This window comes from Pleuronectes platessa, chromosome 8, assembly GCF_947347685.1.
Source record: "Pleuronectes platessa chromosome 8, fPlePla1.1, whole genome shotgun sequence".
NCBI classification, from domain to species: domain Eukaryota; kingdom Metazoa; phylum Chordata; class Actinopteri; order Pleuronectiformes; family Pleuronectidae; genus Pleuronectes; species Pleuronectes platessa.
In genome coordinates, this window is record NC_070633.1 from 16,840,668 (window position 1) to 16,856,182 (window position 15,515).

The 15,515-nt window shown below is 41.8% G+C and overlaps 1 protein-coding gene across 1 annotated transcript; it reads right to left on the reverse strand.

The window, feature by feature from the left end:
- Window positions 1-1,457: 1,457 nt before the first annotated feature.
- Window positions 1,458-15,063, reverse strand: kdm2ab (lysine (K)-specific demethylase 2Ab). The gene is made up of 23 exons (XM_053428730.1): window positions 14,828-15,063; window positions 14,344-14,382; window positions 12,759-12,897; window positions 12,565-12,643; window positions 12,359-12,405; window positions 12,068-12,246; window positions 11,679-11,785; window positions 11,479-11,572; window positions 11,229-11,382; window positions 10,806-10,921; window positions 10,124-10,250; window positions 9,728-10,020; window positions 9,208-9,285; window positions 8,625-8,885; window positions 8,226-8,354; window positions 7,987-8,073; window positions 7,569-7,793; window positions 7,159-7,188; window positions 4,968-5,986; window positions 3,910-4,073; window positions 3,583-3,729; window positions 3,204-3,419; window positions 1,458-3,085 (listed from the first exon to the last, which is right to left on the reverse strand). The coding sequence occupies exons 2-23, from the start codon at window positions 14,377-14,379 to the stop codon at window positions 2,904-2,906; spliced, it is 3,909 nt and encodes a 1,302-aa protein (XP_053284705.1). The 5' UTR covers window positions 14,380-14,382; window positions 14,828-15,063; the 3' UTR covers window positions 1,458-2,903.
- Window positions 15,064-15,515: the final 452 nt, after the last annotated feature.

Below are 15,515 nucleotides of genomic sequence, written 5' to 3' on the forward strand. Positions count from 1 at the left end.
AGAGTTACATTTTTCATTTGAACTTCAAAGTTAAGTCAAATTCTGTTGTCAAAATAACTAAAATACGCATCAATAAATATCCTTATTATCATTATCTGTCATCCACATCACTATAATGTCTATTGAGGTGAGGGGGTTGAATATTTCTGATTGCAACTGTAGGTAGTCAGGGAGGTCCAGAACAGGCATATCAGTCTCTCTCTGAACTTATTGAGCAAAGTGTTTTTACAGTACGCTGAAGTATCCTGAAATGATCTATTCTACTTTGAAAAACTGTAAACAGTGAAAATGTTAAACTTTTCATTGAAAAATCTCTTAATATATTCAGTAAAAATCGTTCATATTCCCGTATGTAGGTAGTCAGGGAGGTACTGAACACAGGCATATCAGTCTCTCTCTGAACTTATTGAGCAAAGTGTTTTTACAGTACGCTGAAGTATCCTGAAATGATCTATTCTACTTTGAAAAATTGTAACCATTAAAAATGTTGGACTTTACTTTGAAAAATCTCCAAATATATTCAGTAAAAGTCGTTAATATTCCCGTATGTAGGTAGTCAGGGAGGTACTGAAAACAGGCATATCAGTCTGTCTCTGAACTTATTGAGCAAAGTGTTTTTACAGTACTTTGAAGTATCCTGAAATGATCTATTCCACAATGAAAAGGTTGGACTTTACTTTGAAAAATCTCCAAATATATACATAAGAATGACACGTCAGACGATATATACTTCTTGTGAATATAATCCAATTCAATTAATTTTCAAATATGCATTTTTTACATGCTCCATGTCAACAGTTTATTTTGAAAAAACGCTTTGGATGCGTTTACCATAGATGTCAGTATATGCAGTAGAATTTCTGTGTCGGCTGATTTGACCACAGAGACGCGATTGTCGGCTGGCTTGACCGCAGTATCCCAACGACACCTTCAGTAGGCCACCGCACTCCAGACACAGGCGCTTTGGGAAAATGACGAATCTGCGACCGAGTCTGCAACCGACCGGCAACATCTGGAATAAAGACAACGTATCACCAGTTTCCATGATCACCGGTTAAAGTGGAACAGCGGTACCCATCCCCTGTTTGTATCGCAGCAGGGTTAGAACCGTCCATCAAAATAAAGCGAGACTCCAGTATTCCTGTTTCACATCCAGGTCACTGGAGCAGAGGGCGAAGCTGGAGGCGGCTGCTGCAGCCACAACACGCCCCTCTCCGGATATTAAACCACATCTGTCAAAGTTCACTGTGTCCCAGCCAGCCTCGTCAGGATCAAGTGTATTTACAGCAGCAGCGGAGTTTACTCTTCTGTTCTGGCCGCGCTATATTTCCAGGTTACGGAGTGCAGCTGGGTGGAGTCTGGGAAAATTGATATCCGATCCAACTGTGCAGATAAACTGCGATATTACCAGGAAGATGAACTAATGATGTGGACATTGATCGGGCTTGATGTATCTCTCACTGTTTATAATTTTTTTTATTTTTCTTGAAAATAACATAAACAACATAAAGTGAAAAAGGCTTCTGGAAATAATTACATTGCTACAGGATTCCCGTTTTGGCAAACCTAAAAGAGGAAGACAAAAACCAACACATTTAGACAAAAGTATATATTTATATACTCGTATTCAACGGAGGGATGTGGACAGGGGGGCAGTCAGGGAGGAGAGATTGTTGATACAGAACCACTGGACATGAAGGGAACAAAGTAATGAGCAAGCACCCACCTATCCAACAAAATAAAAAAAAGAACATCATAGATATCTGTTGAATCAGATGAGGTCATGAACTCAGTGAAAAGTAGATAGTATTTCATCCATGAAAAGAACATACACATGTATCAAAGAGGGGTGGGGAGTTGTTTCATCAAGAATATTAACAATTTTGCTCTAAATATCGTCTCTGTACAAAAGCAAAGCAAGAGGAGTTTGGAAATAATAGCACCTGAAGTCTAATGGTTGAAAATGCACCATTTATCCAACACGTGATCCTTGGCTTAACCCCGTACACCTGATACATTTCGCCCGGTGAGGTCTTGTTGCCAAGTCCACCGCCCTCAAAGTCTTTTTATCCTCAGAGTCCATGTGTACTTATCAAGAACACTGCTGAACTATTGTCTCACCCAAACAACTCATGAACCCGAACACACAGCTGGTAAACACAGGCCATTCCAGTAACTCACTTTTCGAAGACTTGATGTGAAAAACTTGTCACCTTCAGTCATATTTATTTAGAGAAAATCTCAACACGTAGGAGTTGTGCATGAAGCGAAAGTCATCCAACGACTTAACGTTAGCTCTTTTGAATCTGACAAAAATATAACCATCTAGTTGGAGCATCAAAATGAAGCGGAAATCAAAAGTTTACATATGTCACGTGATAAATAAGACTTGATAGGGATCAGCCAAACAATGCAGATATATCCCAAAAGGGTGAAACTCAAATGTTTCTTTCTCAAGGCAGGAGTTTATGATGGGAGTTACCATGGCATCTGTCCAAAAAGAGATAAACTAAAAATGAGTTGAGCAGTTTGTGCAGTCTAATGTAGCTAATTAATTGCTTGTTCTCCCACTCCTGGTAATGAAAGACATGCTTTTCCACATAACATTTATTCCCAAATGAACAACAGCGTTAAAAAAAAAAAGAAGCTCCTGAGTCTCTTTAAGGTACACAGGAAAAAATGTGTAGAAAAGAAACACTGTTATAGCTGCGACACCCCCTTTTACCAACACCAGCTAAGTGAGTTCACACTCCCAGTTTAGACTCCACCAATTATTTTACGCGACACAGGCGCATGTGAACATCGCTGCCTGACTGTGTCCTTTGAGTCACAGTTTCATATCAGGATCCGCTCCTCCTGCTTTTGCCCCTGAAATCAGCGCTGCGGTGAGAGGAAGCAGGCGCTTAGGATATCCTCTGGATCAGTTTTTCATCCGATAGGCAGTAGAGCGTGTTGACGGACAGCTCGGAGATGAAGGCCTCACAGGCCTTGCGGGAGACCCCTTCGCAGCCTCGCAGATCAAGCAGTGAGATGCAAGAGAGGCGGCGGAGATACTTTAGACACGTGTCGGTCAGTTTACTGCAGCCTGGCAAAGAAGAAGACATCAGTCGTTGAATAAAACCACAGCAACATGTGGGCATGTACTTTGTTTTTAAAATTGAGTTTTGCATTGTGCATATTGGCTAATCCAATCAATCTCTCACCTCCAAGGTTGAGTTCTGTCAGCGTGTTCCGGGTGGAGGAGCCCACTGCTGTGAGCAGGTTGATGGAGTGGTCACTGAGGCTGTTGCAGTGGGAGAGGTCCAGTTTAGTTAAATGGGGCATGTGGCGAATCACCAGGCGCAGAGTGGAGTCAGTGATGTCCAGGCCTGCTAGTCGTAAACACTGCATGGTCCGCAACTGACTGCGATTGTCGCAGCCTGGAGGAGCCATTTGAGGAAGAGAAGAGAAAGCATGCAGAGATTGTGAAAAATTATTTGATGAGGAAAAGTGTAAAAGGAAATGAAATGAGCAAAATAACAAAATATAGGAGCTAACAACTTAATCAATTAACAGCAGTGATGTTGTGCACTCTTTCCTCACCTGGAGGGCTGACAAGATCCCTGATCTGAGAGTCTTTGACCCCGTCTGCGTACCGCAGGTCCAGAGACCGGAGGAGAGGGCAACCAGAGGAGCAGAGAGCTGATATAGATGACCAGGAACAGCCTGCCACCATCAGATCCTTAAGCCCTGCCAAATCAAGACAAGATATCAACATAGTATGTGAAGTGAAAACAGGAGTAATTCAGCTGAAAACCCTGGGATTATACACTCAAAAATTGCCAATTATACCTGTTGTTGTGAAATAATTGCACAAACATAAATAATAATATTTTCAAAGAATATAGTGAAGTGTGCGTGTCTATGTACCAGGCAGGCGTCCAACAAGCCAGTTGAGCTGCTTTTTAGAGATGTTGGTCCATGACAGATCGAGCGTCACAGGCTGTCTCTTGATGATGCCTGTTAGGGCCTGAGGAGTAACAGTGCGCTTGATGCTCAGGTCAATCCGCGCCCAAAGCCGCTTGTCTAAACACCTGTGGACAAAAACACACATGAAGAATAAGTCCATCCAAATCTACTTATCAAATCCAAATCCTCTCTGAATCTCATTAGATTTAACTTCATAACGTTTGTAGGAAACTAAATAACAATTCAGAGTCACCCTTTGTTGACAGACAATAGAAACATATTATTAAGTAATATTAATGTACCAACAACCTGAAAATGAGCTCAACAGTATGAAATGATAAACTAATGCTGTAACCCACTGAATCTTTAAGTAATATAAATGAGGTGCTGACTCAGAACTACTGAGTTGATCAGATAGAAAGATATTATTTCTCATGGACTGTTTTGAGGTGATAAGCTGGATGCTTTCCCGCGGTAAAACTCATTGCACTGTTTCATCCCAGTTAAACACATTCACTCACAGTTGTAGGTGGCATTACAGAATGATATCTCTCGTCCCTCAATCAATATTTGGATTAATAGACACTGGCTGCAGAGTGCACATAACACTTGAAGCTGATCTGATCTGCCTCCAGTGATGTTGATCAGAACTAAGGCCATAACAATTCTCGAACCAAAACCGCCACTGTGGTCCAGAAGTCTCTAATTTCAGTTCACAAAGACGGAACCACGACGACACATCTCCCTGCCAAACACAAATGCAGTGCGTTTGTGTCCTATCACACTCTAATCCAATCACAACCCACTACCCCATCTAATCTGAAGCAACGCAGAAGTGACCAGTAGCTTTAGAGCAATGAGTGTGGAGGTCTGAGAGTATCTTCTTTTTAAGCTAATGAGGAGAGATCAAATAAATTAACAAACAGAGGGATAATTGACTCTGTAAAAAGATCAAAAATAAAACTTGTCACAACCGAGCCCTACAAAGAATATGACAGATATCGTCTTAGAGGTCTTACCATTTGTACCAGTTCTTGCTGACAGCCATGCAGATGCAGAGATCTGCTCGACTTAAGTAGCGGAAGACAGACACCCACACCTCCCTCTCACAACCCGGCCCACTAAGACCGCTCTCCCGGTCTGTTTCACTCCCTCCCTCCTGCAGGGCGGAAAGAGGGATGCGGAGATGGGTAAGCTCTGAGGATGAAGAACAGGAAGCACCATTGCTCAGTTTAGCTGGCCTGTTTGGCCTCTGTCTTTTAGAGACCTCCAGCCTCTCTGAGTGGGATGTGCGAGAGTCTGTGTGTCCAATACGAGTATGTGGGGGTGTGTGTCCATTGGAGAATTGATCAGGACAGGGGCCGCGAATTCTAATTGGGGGTCTGGCGAGGGGTCTAGTCTGATTGTTTAATGTGGAAGCAGCAGCTTGAGGGGCGATAGCCTCTAGCTTGGGGACAATGGTTGATGTGTCCCGCTTGGTCTTGGTTGGCCTTTGGAGTGTCACTTTAAGATATGAGCCATCTTTGTCCCCTGTTTGACTGTTTTGCTCAATCTCCTCCTCATCTTCATCCTCTGGACCGTTTTGGTTGGCCACCTCGCTCGCTTCCTCTTCTTCTTTGGCTGCTTGTCCTCTTCTTGACTGAGGCTGGTTCTCTTTGTCCCCTCCCCTCCCACTGTTCTGCTCCCTCTCCTCTTCCTCGTCGCTGCTGCTGCTGCTGCTGCTGCTGGTGGAGCTACTGCTGCTGCTGCTGCTGTCCTCACTCTCCTCCTGCAAGTCTCCATGAACTCTGCCACCTCCAGAACCTCTTCCTGCTCCTCCTCCCCGCAGCCTGACCCCTCTTCCCCTCTCTCTGCGGGGCTCTCCCTTAGACTCAGGTACCAGACTGCGGGAAGACTGCTGCTGGAGGACGGAATGGGTCCTTCCTGGAGAGCCGTGGTGAAGACCTCTGCCCTGAGATAGTCTGCTGGTTGGAGAGCGCAGCCTGGACAGCAGCCTGGAGCTCAGCAGCCTAGGAGAACGATCTAGTGCTGACTGTTTCTGTAGGTAGTGAAAAAATAAAAGGTTGGCCAATTAAACAAGAGCATGGATGTTTCAAATACAGTGCTCCAACTACAACCGTTTTTTAATTACCCAGTGCCAATTTCATTATATGAAAAAAAAAATACTTTCATGCATGGACTGCATCATTGACAAACAAAATTGTTGGTGTTCACCTCCTTCCTGTAATAAAACATGTCTAGTCTCTCTTTGACATTGTTGCCTTTTTTTAGTGACTTTACAATCCATCTTAGTGACTCTTTTGTAAAACGTTCAATGTAAATAATTCATTCACTTGTATATTCATAAAGCCCCTAAAATATCAGTGTGGTTTTTATGGTAAATGCTAAACTTTTTAATGACGACTGAACAATTATCAAGTTTATTAATATAATTATTTACTGAAATTGAGATGAGTAATTGGTTTTGTGCAGGCAGCCACTGCTAATGGAAAGTTTTGAAGCCACTGCCCAATGACAGCAAAAAGGTAAAGGCAGCTGAGAAAAAGTGTAGCTACACGCCTTCAGCCTACATGAATATTTGGGTGTTTTGGTGATTAATTGTCCTTTTTAATAACCTGCATTCTACATCTCATTGTTTCGTACAGATGACGGGATCACGGTGTAACAGTCTCCTCTAGTTAGTGCCCCTAATTAAGTACTACACTGATCTTCATTCCCTTGAATCCAACTGATGGAAATCTGTTGTCGAGAGAGAAGTTTTATCTTTGTATTACTTCAATGCAATAGAGTCGCTGAAGGAAAAGTATATTACTATATATATATATATATATATATATATATATATATATATATATATTACTATTAAGGGAGAGGCGGTGGTCTAGTGGCAGAAACTTGGACTATGGGCAGAGAAGGTCTCTGGTTCGTCTCTGGTTCGACTCCACGGAGAGACAACAAAGGACGAACCTGGATTGATCTGTCCAAAAATCCAAGAGTCTCCCTACCCTGTCTAGTGCCCCTGAGCAAGGCACCTTACTCCCCCAACATCTGCTCCCCGAGCGCTGTACACGGCTGCTCACTGCTCTGTGTGTACTGCACCAGATGGGTTAAAAGCAGAGATTAAATTTCCCTACCTGCATGAGTGTGCCTTTGCATGACTGTGCATGTGTTTGGGACGAATAAATGCATCTAAATCTAAAAATTACTTACCACTAAGAGCTTGCTACGCTCCAGTTTTATCTGTAATAAACAGAAAGAGATTCGGGTAAGATAAGAAATAATAATCAAGTACAGACAAATAATCCTCACTGAAAGATTATCATCTACCAATTTATTTTTTATATCTTTCGATTTTTAAAGATCTTTCAGTGACCTCACAGATCAAAACCAATGTTAAACTGAAACAAAATAGGACTGACATCTTACTCTTGAACCAGCTGAAAGGAAAACTAATTGGGGTATTGCTAAACAAGAGATATGCCAACAATCAAGACAAACTTTACAAAAAGCTTTAAATCAAGACATTTCAAATAAATACATGCTTCTGATCATTTCAACATTGTAAAATTCTAAAATCATCTAAATATGCATCTTAAATCCAGTTAAAAGTTACACTTTACCTTCTTCTTAAGTCTAAGCTCCAGGGCACTAGCTCTTTTGCGATTCTGTTGATGCTGCAGTAAGAGTTTCTGAGAAGGTGGTGGTGCTGTGGGTCGGGATTGTGGTCCGGTACGCTCCCCTCGTCTCACCTCATCGCTGACACCAATGCCTTCCCGGTACGCAAGTTTGGATGGTGGCAACGACGATGAGCTCTCTGACTCCCCACTATCCTCATCGCTGGAAGACTGGAGTGATAAGGAAGGGAAGAGATGGAAGGTGTGGTTGAAAAAAAAGGTGACATTGTTCTTTTGAGTATCAACATCTGGCAGAGGTTTCACAAAAATTAAACTTTGCTGAGGAAAGGAAACGTGTCCTAGAGTCTTAATAAGAGAGAATGCACAGAGAGAGAAATGAGAAGGAGAAGACATGTTCGGTTACCTCTGATCCTGAACCTTTGCCTTGACAACATTTGGGACATTCCCAGCAACTGGGTAAATCGTCGTTGATCTTTCCCTCACCAGGTTCCTGAAAGAGAGCGCAGATAAAAAAAAAATTGGACACACCAACAATTAAACTCCTACTATATTAAAATACATGTCTATAGGCAGCAAACCAGATCATGCAAAATTGGATTATGTATAAATGTTATGGTCTTCAATGTGTCTGAAGCAGATTACCTTAATGCATTGACGATGAGCAATCTGTGAGCAGACGGAGCACTCCATGAGTGAGAAAGTGCTCGGATCCGACTCATCTAATTCACCTTCTCTACATATGGCACATCGAGCTGTGTTTGGCAAAGCAGGCTGGAGGAAGAAATAAGTGTAACTTAGACTGAAAGTAAATCATATGGAAACATTAGACATGATGCAGATTATTGTGATTAAAAGTCTTCATTAAAAATAATTCTGCAGTTATAAAAGAATATAGACATTACGTTAGACATCAGTCACTTAAAAAAAAAAGGTCGGTCCCTGGTCCTTTATGTGGTCCTGGTACGCTGCGGCCACACATGTGCCAAGGTGCAGTATTATTTGGTTCCTAACAAAAAGACAATGATGGATTTGACGACTCACCGTTATACACTGTCTCGTGAGGCAGCCCTTCTTCATGCGTCCAGGCCCACCAAACTTCCTCATGTCGTGGCAGTACTGGCAGTTGCCGCACTCCTTTCTGCAGCAGCCGGCACAGCGCTTGCACCGCACCCGTCTTCTCCTCAGGGCAGAGAGGGAGAAGCGTCTGATGGGCTGCTGACCAAGAGGCTTGTGGAGGTTTGGGGCCAAGCGAGGACGGTAAATGACAGGGGGAGGAGGAGTGGAGGGCTCGTACCAGGACGGCTGTATGAGGGACACAGCAAGAAAAGGTTGTTTAGAATTAAGTCCCGCAAATATATAAAAAGGGATGAGTTTTGTTTTATGAAATTGAATGAAAAACTAATAAATAAATAACAACTATATTAGCTGTCAAAATAATGTGAAAAATAATTGAAGCTTTCACTACCAATACTGAAACTGTATATTATAAGATAAGAAAAGAAGATTTGAAACGACCTGAAGCATTTACTCTAAATCTACAATATTTGCTCACAAACAGATAACATCTGAGGGGTGGTGATAACTATTCGCAGTGAAAGAGTTTGAAAAGTCGTTTTCTACTCACTCTTTTTGGCCACTTGACAATCGGCTCTCCAGTGTAGGACAGCTTGGGGTTATCGTTTGAATGCTCCTTCAGAACAGCCTGGAGCAGCAGTTAAACAAGAAATCAGTCAGTCATAAATATATCAAACATATCTGGACTTACACCTTGACACAGCAACATAAAGCAGTTGTAAAACTTTTGCCCCTTTTCCCTAAAATTCTCTTCGCTCTTGAGCATCATTAACTGACCGTACTGAGCATTACACAACAAGTAGTAGCAGGGGGGCACATTGCATTGATTAACATTGTGTGAATATACTCTTAAACAGATATTTGTTGGCAGACAACTTCTCCACCCTCTTTTTCCAACTTTAGAATATGACAAGACCATCGATTTCCTGAACAGTTCACACACTCTTACGTTATCTCTTACCAGAGAAAAATCGAATTAATGTTGTGTGTGTGAGGCATGAATGATTGTAGTGTAACCAAGGTGAGAATATTGTGATATGAACTGCCCAACGAAGTTGGGAGACACCCACCCTCATGTCCTCGAGCAGGGCTGCAGCATCCTGGATACCTGCAGGGACACACTTTTTGTGGTCTGGCAACTCCTCCAGTTTCCCCAAGAGGTTGCACAGTCCCTCCAGCTCAAATGGGGTCATCAAATGCTGTGGTGTGGTAAGTTGAGCTGCTCCATCTTCTTCTGTATCTTCTTCTTCTTCCTCTTTTTGTTGTTTTAATGTGATCTCCGCATTTTCAGTTTCAGTGTCAATTCCATTGGAGTTGCCATTCCCAGGAGGATCGTTTGCTTCAACGTCAGCCCGTGTCAGTCCTAAAAAAAGGAGGACATGATAGTTATCGTAAAGTTTATGTACTGACATTTTTTTTTGTTTGAATAAAATGAATGCAGCATTGCTTTCTTAATCTCTCCTCACCTTTGCCAAGGGAGTATTTTTGGAACTCAGGTGTGAGGTGGGAGATCTTTGTCAGACAGTAGAGGTATCTCTCCAGGACATACCAGCACATCTCATAGTAGAAAGGGTAACGGAACTTTGCTGGCACCTAGAGGAGAGAAGCAGACAACAGATTTGTAAAAATCAGTTTATTAATATTAGCATATCCAAGACTCTCATATTAAAAAATCATTGAGAGTAAAATGTCTAGTATGTCTACTGTTGCTTTAAGTATTTTTCAAAAAAACTAAACTGAAGCAGTTTCTCTTCATCAGAAGTATAAGTCATAAGTTGTTACAGTGTTTGACATTAATATGAGACAGCCAATTAACATTACAAATAGTTTCTTTGACATTCTATACTCAAATACTGGCATGATAAAGCTGAGAAAAGAAAGCCCTGGCAGCTCATAATTACTTAGTATCCGCAGATACCCTGAGATAAGGTTTGGGTATTGGGATTGAGAAGAAAGCAATATATAAGCATCTCTTTATGGGTGTTCAAAATTAATTAAAAGTCACATTGTTGAGAAACATTGATATAATTACACTTTATTGTGAGTAATTCCACATTGTCACAGAAAGCAATTATTAATATGTGGCAAGCGGGGTTGTTATACATCAACTATATCAAAATTCTACAATGAACGTGAGTAGCTGCTCACCCGTGTGCGATCCTCAATGCTGTAGATGTTGAGCTGCATCGGGATGTTAAAGCTGTGGAGGAAATTTCCCCCAAACACCAACGTGTCCTCTGGCGTGTACACAGCATGGATCCACCCTACGGGGTACAAGATACAAAATGTATGAGACATTTAGGCGTTGTATGGAAAACTGCTTTCAGACATGCACTGAGCTCCGCATAGCCTCAGTATTTTCTCCGGAAAAGGTGCATATGTGAAACGCAAAAGTCTTATTTAGAGATGCTATTGTGAACGCGGATGTGCAGAGAACCTCCTGCTGCGTTGTGTATATGTGAAAAGCAAACAGCGGGTAAAGTTTGTATCCAATACTCCTGAAAATGGCTTATGTGGATTTTTGTATGCATGTTGTATGCTGTATGTGTTATGCTGTATTCAGAGAGAGACCTGATGGGATTATGAAGGTGTTGCCCTGGTTGAGTTGTATCCTCTGACAGTCATGACACTTGTCCCCCAAGAAGATATCTCCCTGTTTTCCTGATAAAACCCAGTTCTCATACATCTCCAGGTTCTGTGGTGTGGGTGGAATCAGCCAGAACACCTGCAGGAGCCACAGGTAAAAGTTAGCCCACAATCAAGTTTACTTAAATTTTAACATTATGATTGACTCAAAACTTTCTGTGACACCCATGCTGACCTTTCCTCCTCGCAGGATGTGGTACCAGACTGAAGTGCCTCCAAAGTCAATGTGGAAATCTGTGAAGCAGCCTTGCACACTCATGAGACAATACCTGAGGGATAACAAAAAACACAAACAGTTTGATGTAAACGACAGACAGTTGAGATGTGAGTGTTGTACATTACTATAATAAGGCCACAGGCTTCTGGTTTACTCACTTCTGTACTTTGGGATAGTGCATGTCTATGATGGCGTTTGTGGAGTCTCTTTGTCTCTCCTTGAGATGACGCGGCCACATGTTGTCCACCCAGTCAATAAGGTCAACCTAGATGATTAGGAGATAAAATAGGTATAAAACCTACAAACTGTCCACACCCAAGATTGTTCCTGATAAGTTACGCCACTGTTTGTATGTAGATAAAAATATTTTCAAGCCAGCAAACACATTCATTTGAAAAACTATTGTTTAAGTGTCATTTCCTGATGCGCCTTTTTTAACTTTGGCAGTAGGTAAAAGCACTGACTATCAATGTGCGCATGTGGGTTGCTGTAAAACCCTCAGGTGTGAAGGTGACCCTGCTCATATCTGGCATTTGTATACTCTTACCGAAGCCGGACGTTTGACTAGATTCTCCAGCCTGGTGTGGCTGAACTCCAGGCTGATGACATTGTAGAGTTTTTCTCTTTCTGATGGTGGCGTCTCATAGTAGCGTCGCCACTGAGCCATTGACATCTCGATTCCCTTCTGAGTGTTCACGTCCATCACATCTACGATTCGTCGACTACCTGTAGGAGATTAAAAAGGATTTCAACAAGTGAGAACAAAGTCATTAAATACAAATCAAATTTTCTGCCCTGAAATTTACAAGATAAATCTTATATGTTACATTAAACTTACCTACAAACAGCTTGACATCACTCACACTGAAATCAGGGTCTGGCATTCTGCAAAAAAGACACAATTCCTTGTAATATATATTTACAGTTTTACATTTTCTCTGGACACTTTTTTAAATTGGTATCTGCTTTTTATTATTTTAATTAAAATAACCTGCAAATATGAGAGATTAACCTGCAACTAAACATTATAATAATTTGACTCACTGTAGACCAAGACCTTCAGCTGTCTTAAAGATGATTGGTTCCCTGAGCCCTTCCCTCTGGATGTATTCAAATGTGAAATCTAAAGAGACATACATAAAGAGACATACAAAAAAAAGACAAAGACAACTTAAAAAACACGCAAATATGTTGAGATGGTTTCAGTGGAACAGAAAATGTTTACTTATACATCTCACCTTTGCCGTCCATGTGTTTGACCAAATCTGACCGAAAACGGTCGCACTGCAACTTTTCATCCAGGTCAAACATTCGTTTCCCTTCAATTTCATCATCTGAGATTCCATCGTCCTGGTAGCGGCGCCGCGTGCCTGTACGCTGAGGACAAAAGAAAGTTTCTGTTAACCTCTGTCAGACATGGAGACTATGATTTGTACAGAACAAAAAAGGAGACAGGAGGAGAGGGCTGGAGCTTCCGGCAGTGACGAATATGGGGTGCATTAATACACTGGGTTATAGAAGCATATCAAATAGACAGCAATGCTGACTTCAAGATCACATATTTTAAACAGAACACTGAAAAGGGACATCAAAGGAATGCTTGCAAACAAATTCAAAATCCATCTCAAATTCACAACACAGAGGGAATTTGCGTAATTAGTAACTTCTGACCAAACAACCCATAGTAAGAAAAACTCCCTGACTGAGGGAGTAGTTCCGATCCACCACTTGAAGCTTATCAAGCTAAGACAGATTTATAATTTTGTTGATACAACAACCCTCTAACGCATTGTTTAATATCTTTTTTAATGTTCTTGTTGGGAAAAAAATTCAAACACATAAGGTGACACCCACGGGAGCTGTCCATTATAAGTGAAACAGAAAGAACCTAAAGCTGCCATTTGTAAAAAAAAAGAAGAAAAAAAAGAAGATGAAGAAAAGAAAAAAAAAAAGGGGAATAAATCACAATAAATCAATCAAAGCCGGCCAGTCAGTCAGCCACCAGATCAGTTAATGTGGGGACCAAACAATACTGCAAACAATAGCTGGGGTTAATCTTCCACACACAGCCCCCTCCCTTTACCCCCCTTCTACCATTCACCCTATGCAGCTCTGCTTGACTAGACAGATGAATCAAGCACAATACCCCCCACTCTCAGATATCCCCACCCCCATCGCTGTACGACTAATGTGGTATGATCTAAACTCTGATGGTACTTTACTTTGATAAGTGAGGATTGAACACACCCTATTTAATTGCTGTTGTGTGCATAGAATATTCTAACATAATAAAGGATATCATTAAATTACTAACAATGTGTTGGCCGTGTTCAAATGCTTTCCAAAACCTGTCCTGTCAACAATGGCCGAATCCATCTTTTCACATATTTTAAAATTAAGTTCCATTAAAAATTTAATTTCCAAAACCCTAGTATTAATTGTGGCCCTTTGGTTGCACACAGATTAGTCTGTAAGCATTGAGTGGATCACTTTACAGCAAAGAGGTGATAGACAGTCAGGGGGTGAAGATGTCACAGTAAAGAAGCTGCTCAGGTCACACCGTGAACCTGACCCTCTGCTGAACCCAGTCCTCGGACATGTTCATTACCGTTATCAGGGGGGACAACAACAGAGCCCCTCTGCCATGAGAAGCCCCGACAGAAAGTGCCGTGGACCATCCCAGTCATTCTTATCCACTGAACAGTCTCGTATGTAGTATAAATGCTAATGTCACACACCGAGCGGAGATGGAAACACCTAACAATTGCATTGTGTACATAGAACAAGTGTTCCGGGAGTTACCAGTATGGTTGAGTTACTCACCAGGCGTTTGCTGTACCGCGTATGAGGATCCGCCATAATCTGTGGAAGAAACACAAAGTTGCGCGAGTCGTGTTAAATCACTCCGGTTAAATAGTCAATGGCTGCTGAGATGTTATGGTGTGTTTTTAGATCCTGTCGGACAGAAACGCACACACATCGCTCCCTGTGTACAGACTAGCTACATAGCTCTGCTAGCAATAGCTTCCAGTGTTGCTTTAGCTTGCGAGCTAATGATAGCAATACACACAATTACAAACATTGACGCTGAGCACGAGTCTCTGTTTGAGGACATGTGTCGGCGAAGGCGCATGAGCAGAAATACTCAACAAACATGTGTATTTAGTGGCGTTATTCGTTAGCGTTATCGGCTAACGCAAACTAGCTCAGTTGACAATCCCTTTCATAAGTCGTCGGCTAACGCTGGGGCTAGCCAGCTAGCTGACGTTAGCATCGATACGGCAACTGAAGGCTTCTTGGTCATTACCTCGTCGGTGTAACTCCTTTCAACAGTACTGGTCAAAGTAACGTTTCCCAGCTAGAGCGGCGGCGGCCTATCGGTGAAGTTCGTCCCCATGTTATGAGCTAACAGCTGTGCATAGCGTTGTGTTTATTATGGTGCGACAAAGTTAGGACGACTCGACGCTCCGAGCCGCCATTTTCAGCTGTGCAGAACACACACACACATACATACACACGCCACAAGAAAATAAAACCGTCAGGATCCGCCCCCCTCCTGCCACCGCTGTGACTGAAGATTAGCATAGGGTCGCTCTCATTGGTCAATGCAGGTGCTCTTTAAACAAGATTACAATATGTTAAAGTGCAAGTGTGTCTGGTTCAGTCTCCCCGGTGTGATGGCCCCTCCGCAATAATACAAATAAAATATATTATATAATATATATTGGGGGGGGGGGGGGGGGGGGGGGGGCAGCAACTCGTGATAATTTTCATCACTGACAAATCTACAGATTTTTTTTTCAATTAATTATTTTTTTTGTCTTCCAACTGCAGACAAATGTCACAGAAAAAAGAGGCCCCAACAGGTGACGTCTTCATATGTATTATTATTGTACAGTTCAACAATATAAATGTTACTTATATGTGACTAAGAAACGTATACAATCTTCACATTTGATGGATTAGTAACAGAAAACATTTTACCCTTTTAAAAA